The 7,762-nt window shown below is 52.2% G+C and overlaps 2 protein-coding genes across 2 annotated transcripts in view; both read left to right on the forward strand.

Moving 5' to 3' along the window:
- Window positions 1-1,267: 1,267 nt before the first annotated feature.
- DICSQDRAFT_63203 (uncharacterized protein) lies at window positions 1,268-2,276 on the forward strand (the record flags this gene model as incomplete). Its single annotated transcript, XM_007366871.1, has 5 exons — window positions 1,268-1,331; window positions 1,391-1,668; window positions 1,726-1,804; window positions 1,861-1,989; window positions 2,047-2,276. The coding sequence occupies 5 exons, from the start codon at window positions 1,268-1,270 to the stop codon at window positions 2,274-2,276; spliced, it is 780 nt and encodes a 259-aa protein (XP_007366933.1).
- A 3,210-nt stretch (window positions 2,277-5,486) lies between these two features.
- Window positions 5,487-7,762, forward strand: part of DICSQDRAFT_63384 (iron permease) — a gene marked incomplete at both ends in the record, with an annotated part of 4,070 nt that continues 1,794 nt past the window's right edge. The window contains 7 exons of the mRNA XM_007366872.1: window positions 5,487-5,880; window positions 5,928-6,070; window positions 6,111-6,153; window positions 6,206-6,314; window positions 6,368-6,577; window positions 6,627-6,673; window positions 6,733-6,854. Of these exons, the coding sequence (XP_007366934.1) occupies window positions 5,487-5,880; window positions 5,928-6,070; window positions 6,111-6,153; window positions 6,206-6,314; window positions 6,368-6,577; window positions 6,627-6,673; window positions 6,733-6,854 (1,068 nt within the window). The remainder of the gene's footprint in view (window positions 5,881-5,927; window positions 6,071-6,110; window positions 6,154-6,205; window positions 6,315-6,367; window positions 6,578-6,626; window positions 6,674-6,732; window positions 6,855-7,762) is intronic.

Here is a 7,762-nt window from a genome sequence, read left to right on the forward strand (position 1 = left end):
AGAAGAGAGAGGAAAGAGGTGACTATATGCGCACCGCGACTGTAAAGGAGTGGATATATGCGCCACAAACGCCTGCCGAAAATCGATACGGCAATAGTAGAGTGCTCCAAGTGATAGAATTGACTCGAGTTGAGGCTGGGGAGCGCAAATGGATGACTACAGAGCTGCCTGGCAGAAACTTCAGGCGCAGGGGCTCATAACCTGTTAAAATCTGTAGCCCGTGTATGAGAAGCCTCACTCGGATAGATGGTAGAACGAGTGTATTATACCTGTAGCCCGTGTATGAGAAGCTACAGGGTACTGTAAGTATGTAGTATGTGCTGATAATGCTGGGGACGACGTACCCTCACTCGGATAGATGGTAGAACGAGTGAGGGACGTTGGAATGTGACGAGTGATGTTTAGTGTCTACGGGAGATGCCGATCTACAGCGCCTAGTGCGTTGAGCGTGAAATCTAACATACTCCAATGGTTTGCTCCCGGGATAATTGGCAGAGGTCCTGTCCTTGCATTGATAGTGATCTTCGCTGTAGATGGCGTTAGTCGTCGTTGTCTTAGCTGCTTCCAAGTCGAGACGGGCGCTCAACTGCACTGTAAGCACCTAACAGGTCATCGATCATCCATCTGCATATATCAACAAGGACGGTCGTATCATGAGAAGGCTGCATGGATGGAAACAAATAGGTCTCGAACATTGCCATCGTTGGCAAGGTTCGGACCCTCATCCAAGGGTTGACCACAGGGTGCTTTCTTCCCTGTCATTCGAGAGAGATGATATTGTGGTCAACGTTCATGGGAATATGCTCATTTCGGTCTCTTAATTGGAAGCCTTATTGTCCAGTTCCCATACGGTCTTACTATCTCCGATAATCGGACAGAGTTGGCAGAGCCTGCGCAGGAATGCTATTTCCTGGCTTGCCATTTGAATATCTCCCCTTGAACTCAATCCACTTGATGATGACTTCCTACTCCTTCCGAGGAAAGTCTTTCACAAGTTGAAGGGTGTCCGCAATAGAAACGAAGCGTTCCATAGTTCTTGTGCCACCAGAATCTGATTCTTGTGACTCCCTTTCACTCTCATCAATCTGTCCAGATGGCGCTGGCTGATAACATTGGACAATCGAAACTCACTCAGGGCTCTAGCTGTTTTCAGACTTCACGTCAAACTCCAATCATGGCCTACTGCACCCTACTACTATAAAAGAGCCCTACTGCGTGGTGATTCTCCTTCCTAAGGCTCCCTTGTCTAGCCTCCCATTTTGTGACGATGACTGACTTCCCCGTTGACGTCGCTCAAATTGTGGCCCTGTTCCTCGAAAGCCTTTTCTATGGTGAGTCGACCTCCTATGAGTCTGCCATCCTCATTCCATCGTAGTGACTGCTCTTGAAGGGGTATATCTTGTGACCTTCGGAATGTGCATGTACACTATGCTGGGGAATAGTCGGACCCGCTACTCTCAGCGTATCGGGTATTTTGTGGTAGTTTTGCTGTTGTTTGTCTTCGCTACTCTGGACGTTGCACTGCTTCTTCGCCATGTCCTGGATGCCTTCATCTGGTATCATGGCCCCGGTGGTGCTATTGGCGAATTCTCAGATATATCCTATTGGGTTAATGCTATGAAGACCGTCAATAGCGTTGCCCAAACTGGCATAGCCGATGGGATGCTAGTACGTCCCGTATTTTCTCAGGGGATAGTGTCTGACACGTTTCTTGATTGTCGGCAGATCTACCGATGTTATATTGTATTCGACAGAAGCTGGGCTCTCGCCGTAACTTTGTGTGTTGTATGGGTTGCAGGGTTGAGTTAGACCAGAGCCCATCCCTCATAATTGACTTGAGCTGATATACTCATTCAACAGCGCTGGGAGCCATTGCGTGCTACATCGAATTCACTCTTCGCTCTTCTACATTCCTTGGCGCTAAGCAACTTGAGCCTTTCCTCATATCGGGTCTCAGCTTATCACTGGGACTCAATATTATTGCTACCTGTAGGTGCTGCTATTCTACTCATGTTGAACTAGCGATGAATACCTCCGTGTCTATAGTAATGATTGCGTACAAGATCGGGTCAATCGAGCGCCAGTCGAGAGTCATCTTTGGAAGTAGCGGGTCTGGCTTGAGACGGGCTATGCGCATCATTATCGAGTCCGGACTGATGTATTCCATCGCGATCATCATCTTCTTTGCCGTATATGCGACCTCAAGTAATGCAGAATATGCTGTTTCCGATTGCGTAAGTTCACTTTCCCCGTCTATATACAAACCGCCTTACTAAGGTGACGCCTTTTAGAATGTCCAAATCATCGTGAGAACCTGATTTCCTTTCTACAGAGCCCCTTGATGACCAAACATCGTCTACTAGGGTATATGTTTCAACCTGATCATCATTCGTCTCGAGCAGGGAAAGACTATAGAGAGCACATGCATCTCACGGACCAACCAGACCACTAATTCACGCTCTGAGAATTCCTCGGTCTTCCGTTCTAGGAGGCGACAGACAAATCATTCATCCATCACGGATGCGGATGACGGCGCTGTGATAGGACGGAACGCTCCCATTGCGATGATATCGTTCCAGGACGCGTCACTTTCCCCGGACAAAGATGGTGCTTTTTCAGCAGACTCGATGGCGGAGGACGGAGCTGTGGCTGTATAATACCAGGATCCATTATTGCGCTATGAACATACAGATCGTGCAGCCAAGATATGTGGTAACGAGGAGGAAAGAGTGTTCTCCGAATTGGAGAAGCTATGTTCAAAGCATGGTTTTTCTATTGGACGATACAGGCGTCTGTGGGCTAGAAGGCAAGGGCCACGATCTCAATGTACCCGAGCGGCTTGGCGGAGTCGGCGTGATGAGCCCCGGCGAAGGAAAGAGAAGGACGAGGCTTGTGGCGGTATTGGCAGTGTGCGCGGCTTTGGGAAGAGCGCATAGTTTTTCTTTTGTTGTTGGAGGAAGGCCGTTCAGTGAGAGAACGTTTGAGGGGTAGGCAATGGGTAGACAAATGGGCAAGGGACAACACTCTCCGTCAAGAGCGTGCATATGTGCCTACCGACGGAAAGGCATTGGTCCCAGCTGCGACGGCGCCGTAGTACTCAGAGCGAAAGCGATGGTTATTCGCACAACGCGAACGAGAGAGAAGATGACAAGCTACGATGAGTGGACGAGGGAGTAAGTTTTCATATACGATGTACGAAATGCAAGCGCGATAGATGTCGAGAGACGGTAAAGGAACCTGGGCACAGCAAGACATAAGGACAGAGCGATGAAGTAGGAGAACGTGAGCGCGAGTACCGCACCAGGCGTTAACAGGGCGAAAGCAACGGCCCAAGGTTGATGCTCCTTCAGAGCAGATGTGGGAGAGGAAGCGCGCTTGAGAGGAATGTGAACGGCGAAGACGGTCTACTGCAGTGCGTTGATAGCGATGCTCCTTCAGAGCAGAGGGGGATTGTATGGTTGTGAGGAGGTACACGAACAATACTGACGAGCGAAGCAGAGGGCCGTGGGGGCGACATATAAAGAAGATACGATACAGTGTTCGGGGAAGGGCGGTGTCACGCAGAGGGGGTTGCGGACGAACAGCGGCTGGGAAGCTGACCTCTCATAGAGGGAAACGGCGCCTAGGCTTTGGCTGTCTCAGCGGCCTGTAGAGCCTGAGGACTTGCAATCCTAGAGAACATGAGTACCCACGCTTGGCATATAGACAAATAGACAAGAGGAGCTCAGACTGACGGGCTGGACAGATACGCATGTGCAGAGACAGTACACCGAATCTTCGACGCGCGTCGTCTCTCGATCACATGCCCAGGACATCCGACATGCGCTGCTTACTTCGCTCATTGTCTGCGTCATCTGCAGAATAGCGACGCGCACCCGAGTGAGTTCTGCGAGCAGCTCGGCGAGATCCGGCTTCGTGCCAAGCGCAGTCCAGTTTTTGGGTAAGAAGACCAGGAATGTGTGAACAATGAGCTCCTGCAACGTCCAGCCACGCTTGTGCCACCTGCTTCGTTGTAACGCGGAGTCTACCGCATTGAGCGCTTCACGGGACGCAGGGGGACGTCGCAGAGATACGCGCAACAAACCTTCGCGAGAGAGTAGTAGCTGAACATCGCGTTTGATCTTAATCGCCTCGGAGAGCTCGGAGCTGCCCTATTTGTTGATACAGTCGGTGTCGTTTCGTAACCATTCAAATCTGAGCTGTTCCGCGATGATGCAGCGGGTGCGGACTTTGGGGGATGGACGGTCACGTGGGTTGTGCCCTGTCGTTGCGCAAGAGGTGCGGAGCTCCTGGGTCGCCTCGAAAGTCTGTTCTTGACCCTCCCAGACGTGAGAGAGGATTGCATATCCACCTGGTACCTTATCCGGATCGTGGGGTTCAGCGCGATCCGTGCTGAAGAGCCACAAGGTGCTGGTCTGTCCTCGTTACATTGGGATTCAGACTACTGAAGAGATACCACTCACCTAGTCGACACTCAGATGTATCTATGGGTGATCGTATGTGGTCTCGCTTGGTAAGATAAAAGGGCAAGGTGTAGTGTTACGTTCGAGTTGCCTATCGATGATCAGTTGATCCATCACAGAGCGATAATGCCTCCGGCAGGGGCTGGTATGTGTCAATATCCAAGGTCACTGCAGCTTCAGCCCATACATTTCCGGTGAACAGTAAAGAAGCATGTTGCACGTCGAATATGCGGCGATGCCAGGAACTGATCTCCGCTCATGATTTGGGGAAGCTTTTTTGTCTTCGGATACACCCTCACAGGGCTTATATATACGACGCACCCAAGAGATACGTAGTACGCTTGTGTGTGGATTGGTAGCGGTGAGCCCAGAACAAGTGAACGGATGGAGGAGAGGTTCTTGGATAGTTACCAGTACTGCGGTGACAGACCGCTCATTACCGGATATGGAATGTTGGACGCCCGTCGCGCTACGGTGGCCGGACGCCGCTCAGACGATTGTTTCCCAACTTCTTGATCCTCTCGCTGATAGACCTTCCCCTGTTGTCTTGCTCGTGTTCCGCTCTGCATCCGAGTACTACTTCGATGTACATCTCGACGCCGGTAAGCCATATTACTTTCAATGATCTGGAAAGCATCCGTGAATGCTCCGGGTCGGAGAGAGTCGATGCAAACGGCGGTCATGTCGACGACCATACTGTGGGTGCTATGTAGTAAGCGTCTCAATACCTCATCGCATTCTGCTTAGATGTCACCCACAATGATTGAGCGAGACTAGGCACAGCCTACACGGTCTCCATTCCGACTCAGCACTCTGCGCTCTCGGGTATGTACTCCTGAAGGTTCCCGTTACCACGGCTAGATGAGACACGTAAGCCTGGATGCTCATGATTGCGGGCGCGTACGCAAGACATACTGCACGTCTGTAGCGGTATAGGTCGGGGCAAGAGGTGTGCTCTAGATATAAGACACCTCGGTTGATATATAGTCCCATCGGGACATCCGCTAAACATCCGTGCCTGCTATGTCCTCGGATTCATCACCTGCAACCGCGCAAAAGCCCACAGTGACTGTGGATTCGGATACCATTAGCAATCCAGCATCTGGCTTTCGCAAAGGTTCCGCCTTCTGGCTGACATTCATCGCAATCTTGGTCTGCTCCTTCGTCAGTGCACTTGACCTCACTGCTATCTCTATCGCCCTTCGAACGATCACCGACTCCCTGAATGGCGGGGACAAGTTCGTATGGGTCGGCTCCGCTTATGGCCTCGCTAGTGCCGCAAGCCTACCCCTATCTGGTCGCCTCGCCGACACCTTTGGGAGGCGACCTGTCATGCTTGCCTCGGTCGGCCTCTTCTTCCTAGGGAGCGCGCTCTCTGGCGCGTCCCAGAGCATGGATATGCTCATCGGGGCACGAAGTGAGTATCTGTTTGGGGCTGGTATGCATGTTGCTCATGTCGCGTAGCGGTACAGGGCATCGGTAGTGGAGGAATTTGGAACCTTTCTGAGATCATCGTGTCCGACCTCGTTCCGCTGTTAGAGCGGGGGATGTTTATGGGTATCATCTCTGGCGTCTGGGATTGGCCCCCCGATTGTGAGTCGCTTGTTGTTTGGCCATGGCGTCTGCTCATTAAGCTATATCACCTAGGGCGCCGCCTTTGCTCAGGCGAATGCGTGGCGTTGGATATTATGTACGTTCACCGATAAATATACCTTTTTGACGTTCTATTCAATGTCACGAAGATCTCAATCTTCCCCTCACCGGCATCGCATTCGTTCTCGTACTTCTGTTCCTACGCGTGCGCATGCCCCCGGGTACAATCGGCGACAAACTGGCACATCTCGACACTATGTGAGTTGTGCAGTCGAGCCCTCTTGATCAAATCTCTGACACTTCGTTTACAGAGGAAATCTGATTATCATCGCCGGCACGACAGTCGCCCTCATCGGTCTTACCTGGGGAGGGGTTGCGTACAAGTGGACAAGCCCCCATACACTGGCTACCCTCGTCATCGGCTTTGTCTTCATAGGCATGTTTTTCGTGTATGAACGATTAGTTCCTAACGAACCCAGTATCCCTTGGGAAGTCGTCAGCGACAGGACTACCCTCGCAGCGTACGCCCAATACCCAATCTACCAGAATCGCGAGCTCAACATCCTGCAGGTACATCGGAACATTCTTCCACGGCCTAACGAGTACCGCCGTGTTTTGTGAGTGTTCTGTAGCGGTCTATCCCAACACATGGCTGACGCATTCCTGAACTACGAAGACTACCTTCCCACATACTTTCAGGCTTGTAGGGGCTCTTCCCCACTCCGGTCCAGCGTTGAGCTTCTGCCTATAACACTTGTCATCGCTCCCTTCGCCTTCTTTCTTCTTCTTCTAGATCCCGTTTATTGCCCTGCGAGGCCGAGCCTCATGGTAGGCCGTAAATACAATCCTGTCTACATGTGTGGTAAAAGGGGTCGGCGGTACATAATTGAGCAGGATGCTCATGCAGTCTAAGGGTGTGTAATGGAGGAGATATCGATGAGGGATGGTGCAAGGGGACGTGCCGGGGTACAGACAGGGGCGAGAGTGAGACGTTCGAGTACGCAAGTAGTGTGTAAAGGGGGCAGGGCTCAGGAAGAATGCGTTGCGGGCGTCCGTCCAGTCCTGGCCATTGAAGGCAAGGGAACGGGCTATAAACCTGCGGCCTTTGGGTGCGGTTGCGCCCCTGGGTCTCGCCTCTTGCGCCAGTCAGGTGTACGTTCGGCGGTGTCCCCGCCGTCCGTCAGAACTCCCCCGCCCCTAGAGCGGGCGGACGCCCGCGACGCACGTTTCCGTTGGGATCTACGAGAGCGTTGGATACATGCAACGAGGTTAGCACTAGACTACCGGACTCTATGTAGTGGGATGTGTGTGGTCGCTTTCCTGTAATAAACGGACGAGGTAGTCAGCGTACTGTACAGCGAGCGAGTAAGAGAGGGAGGAAAAGGCGCGTCCGAGTGCGCCAGCGAGTTCTATGCGTTGCGACCCCTCCGGTCTTGATCTTGATGTTGTCTCGTCTCTTTGGGTGTCACATTGCCGAAGGTGTTCTGGAGACGTCGTGTCGCACTAACAAACTTGAGTAGCGGTTGTAATGCTGAGGGTGAGTTGAGGAGGGTGGGTAAGGCCCGGCCTCGTCGTCCGAGGCGAGATAAGTGTTCTGAGCGCGCTGAGGCATGGGCGGGGCACTGTAGAAGGAAGTGCATCACTGTTTCCGGAGCTAAGCCGCATGCCGGGCATAGCTTTCGAGTCGACTCGCGCGATACGATGCA

The sequence above is a fragment of the Dichomitus squalens genome (assembly GCF_000275845.1).
Source record: "Dichomitus squalens LYAD-421 SS1 unplaced genomic scaffold DICSQscaffold_21, whole genome shotgun sequence".
NCBI classification, from domain to species: Eukaryota; Fungi; Basidiomycota; class Agaricomycetes; order Polyporales; family Polyporaceae; genus Dichomitus; species Dichomitus squalens.